General features: G+C 42.3%; 1 protein-coding gene across 1 annotated transcript; it reads left to right on the forward strand.

Annotated features, from left to right (window-relative positions):
• Positions 1–670: 670 nt before the first annotated feature.
• On the forward strand, positions 671–1,435 carry LOC120069133. Its single transcript, XM_039020818.1, has 2 exons — positions 671–1,132; positions 1,226–1,435. Exons 1-2 carry the CDS (start codon positions 671–673, stop codon positions 1,433–1,435), a joined length of 672 nt encoding a protein of 223 aa, XP_038876746.1.
• Positions 1,436–4,118: the final 2,683 nt, after the last annotated feature.

Raw genomic sequence — 4,118 nt, forward strand, 5'->3', positions numbered from 1 at the left:
ACAATTAACAACAAGATAGCAAGACGACAATGGATGCATATCAAACCAATCAGGAATGCTTTGCGTTCACCTAACTCAACTGTATTGAGTTGAGGGGTGTGTTACGCTCGCATATGTCCTTTGCCCATCCTTAGCAAATGCGCTATGTTGAGGTATCCTCCAGAAATGCGTTGGTTAAGGGTGTGTTGCGGGGATAATATGCGTTGTTGCCCATCCTCTGCAAAGATACAGTTGCGTTGGTGAGCACAATGCATTATTCTTTTTCATGCGTCCATTCAAATAAATATTAAAGAAAATTCGTTTGGCAATTTGGGAAGAAGTCCAATCGATTCGTATCCCTAAGAAATTATGACTTGGCAAACGAAAGGACACTTTTTCTTGAAATTCCATAAATGAAGGGAAGTGGATCGATGCGCCTATTGAGCTGCTCGAGGCAGTTCGCCGCAAAAATCGCGTTGGCCCCACCACGGCCCAACCTATAAATACGACCTCCTCCTTCATTTGAAACCCTTTACCTCACTTTGGTAATCCAGAAAACCTAAGCGTCTTGCATCCCAAACCTTTCTTTCTCCCCAGTAGCTCGAGTTTTTATCAGACCTTCCAAGCTCGTATCCATGGCTGACCAAACCCAAACCAATCCACTTCACCTTCGACCCCTGATCAAGTAGCTATGCGAGAGACAACATTCCTGGCTGCCAGTCGTAGGCTTGCCACCCAAGCCCACACCATCCCCAGAATCGTCGGAAGATCCCGGAGAAATCCTTTGGTCGTTAGGCCTCCTGTGTTCAAGAGAGAAGGAAGCACCAAGAGCATGCCTATGCCAATAGCTGCCGTCTCCACTGAAAGCAAGAGGAAGAGACGAAATGATACAGAGGTGTTTGGCAACATCCTAAGTTCCTTGGAGCAAGGAGGTGGACTGCCCAAGGCAGGGGTTGTAAACCAACCACTGCCTATGAAGGAGGAGGCAGCGGTAGTGACGGATGAACCAGTGAAGGATGGAATAGTGGTGGTGGAAGAAGTGGTGGTTGAAGAAGAAGAAAAGACGAATAATGTTTTGGTCCCAGAGACTCAGGAGGCAACTGTCATCGCAGAAATTTATGATGAACCTCCAAGAAGAAAAGAAGAGGAAATTGCAATCAAGGAAAAAGAAGAAGAAGAGATCGCATTCGAGGAGGCTAAGGAAGCAGAGGTTGCATTAGTGACCCTTGACATTGCGATGGGGGAGGTTGCAGGGGATGTACATCCAGAAGAGGCCGAGAAGGATGATAAGAAGAGAGAGAAGCAGCTAGAAGAGGCTGAGAAGGAAAATAAGAAGAAGAAAAAGAAGGGAAAGAAGGCTGGAGAGGCAAAGTCTTCACATCATCGCAAGGCAAGAAAAAACAAAGAGCAAAAGGATGATGATGAAGATGAAGAGGCCAAGAGAAGAGTGGAATAACATTTATAGCTTCAACACAATTGAGAACATGCATTGTTTATATTGTTTGTCTTTCTCTTTCTATTCTGTTCATAAGACTTGTCGCCGCATTCCACGTCGTTGCACACCTTTCACAGCCAGCCTTGAAGCCAACATCTTGTACATGAAGCTTGTATCTTGTATCATCAAGCTTAGGTTTATTGTATTTCATTTTATTATCGCATCTTTACCACTTTACTTTATTTTATCGCAATTTATGTACCTGTACAAACACATTTTTAAAGATTGAAAACCTGGTCGCATATATCATGAGCATACCACAATAACCTAAACCAGTCCTCGTGTTCGACCTCGGATCACACCGAGAAACTTGCGATGGAATTACACTTGGTTCTATCGCAAGGAAACTTGTGACAACGCATGGCATACTATATGAACACCCATCATTAACACATATTTAGTGGTAGTATCACATCATTTCGAGCATAGAACATCAATCACAGTATATTGTAATTTCATGTCGACACAGCATGCCATCGCATCCATCGTGCAACATCACCGCATGCCATTTCATCCATCACTACATGCCATCGCATACTACCAATGCATTCCTTCGGCTACATGCCTCCAACGCATTCCTTCGGCCGCATGCCATAGGCCGCATCACCACATGTCATCAACGCATAACATTGCTGCATGTCATCGACGAATAGGACCGCCCAATGTCATCATAGCACCATCGCATAGTATCGACACATACCCCCATCTCCGCATGCCATCGCACCACCACGACCTACCAACGCATCTCCTTCTGTTGCATGCCTTTGGCCGCATGGATGCATACCATCGTGTCCAATGCATCCATCGCAGCCGTCGCACCCCATGCATTGATCTAATCTCCAGCCGCATAGACGCATACCATCGTGTCCAACGCATCCATCGCGCCTGCCTCTATCGCCGCATGCCTCTATCCATCGCATCCATCGCATTCTTTAATGCCTCTATCCATCGTTGAGGCTGCCGCATGCATTGTTCTAACCTCTTCAAGACCTTGGCTACTACATGCACTACTAATCTCCCAAATAACCTCTCAAAGTCTAATGGCCAACGCATGGCACACACTAACACATTGTGAAATACTTAGTCATTTTTCTCCTTGGCTTCCAACGCATGGTTACTCTTGGCAATACCTCTTGCCAATACTTCAGTCAATCATGCATCCAACCTTACAAACGCATGGTTGCCTCTTCAACTTATGCGTTAATGTCTCTTAACTCTTAACGCATGAGTCCTTTTGACCTTACATTTAGCCAAATTTCATCAATTAAAGCTTAACTCAACACTACTCAAGGAAAATCTATTCAACACTTAGAAATTTCCTTCACTTCAACATAGGATTTAACATCCATTTAGTTAATTTCCTTAACCAGCTGTTTAAGTAGAGAAAATGGGAATCCGGGTTTCACATTTACTTCCCCCTTAAGAAAATTTCGTCCTCGAAATTTACTCGAACTAACTCTGGTTTAAAGTTTCACAACAACGATTGTTGTAACCTTTTATAACCTCGTCTATTAACACGCTTCCACTGCGCTACTCTGATATCAACTTTCTTAGTTTGTCCAACGATACCTCACCTAGCCATCTCTAAGCTAGATGTTGAACCAACGATTTACAACATAGTCATTTCTATCTCAAACATTAAATGAGAATAACTTAAATTCATACTTACCTTCCTCGGTAGATTTTCATGTAGCGTGTTGAGTTCCAGCTCCGGTTGCCTGCTAGGTCATACCACTTCCGCTATTCCTCTTAGTCTCATTTTGACTAATTTCTTAGGTTTTCTCTTTAAACCTTTACTCTACCACACTTCCCTTTTGGTTTTACTAAGCTCAAAACTCAGGTTTTTTTTACTCAACCCTCTGGTTTCCAAGAACATATACTTTGATACCAAACTAGTATCAACTAACCCTTCAACTTTCCCAGAAACTTATGCTTTGATACTAAGCTAGTATAAACTAATTCCTCAATTGTCTAAGAAACTTATGCTCTGATACCAAGTTGTCACACCCCGTCCCAGACAACCCTCATCATCGCAGTCATCTGATAAGGTCTGAGCAGATGAGATCAAGTGATGCGGTCATTAAGAAAAATGCACTCATCATCTCCAAAAAAAAAAATATAACATATAAACTCCAATGTGAGCACAAAGGAAACTAAAAAACAATCCCAACGTGAAAAGAGTTAAGTTGTGAAAGGAGCCTACTCGTAGTTGGATATTCGCATGACACCCGTGGGAGTAAGCCAAAACAAAGGTAGGTTTCCAAGAACAATGCAATATGAAAAGAGAAAAATGCAAAAGAAAAATAAAAGAAACAAGAGACTACTCCTCTGAAATTCATGAGTTAAAGTTGTGATTGGCACACAAACGTAGTTGGATGTTCGCATGACACCTGTGGGAACAAGCCAAAACGAAGGGTGTAACCCTGATCAACGGTCTCTAAATAAATGAATCAAAGTTTGACCACCACATCCAGACGCATCAAGTTGTTTTCACAAGAAGAGGTAAACATTCTTTTTAAAACTAAAAAAGCATTTTTGAGCAAAAATTTGTAGTATAGAATAATAAAGTAGGACTTTGTTATGAACTTTCAAGGATAGAAAGAAAATTGCGATGTTAAGTAATGTGCCTAGGTGGAGCATTCGG

The sequence above is a fragment of the Benincasa hispida genome, unplaced genomic scaffold (assembly GCF_009727055.1).
Source record: "Benincasa hispida cultivar B227 unplaced genomic scaffold, ASM972705v1 Contig245, whole genome shotgun sequence".
Classification (NCBI taxonomy): Eukaryota; Viridiplantae; Streptophyta; class Magnoliopsida; order Cucurbitales; family Cucurbitaceae; genus Benincasa; species Benincasa hispida.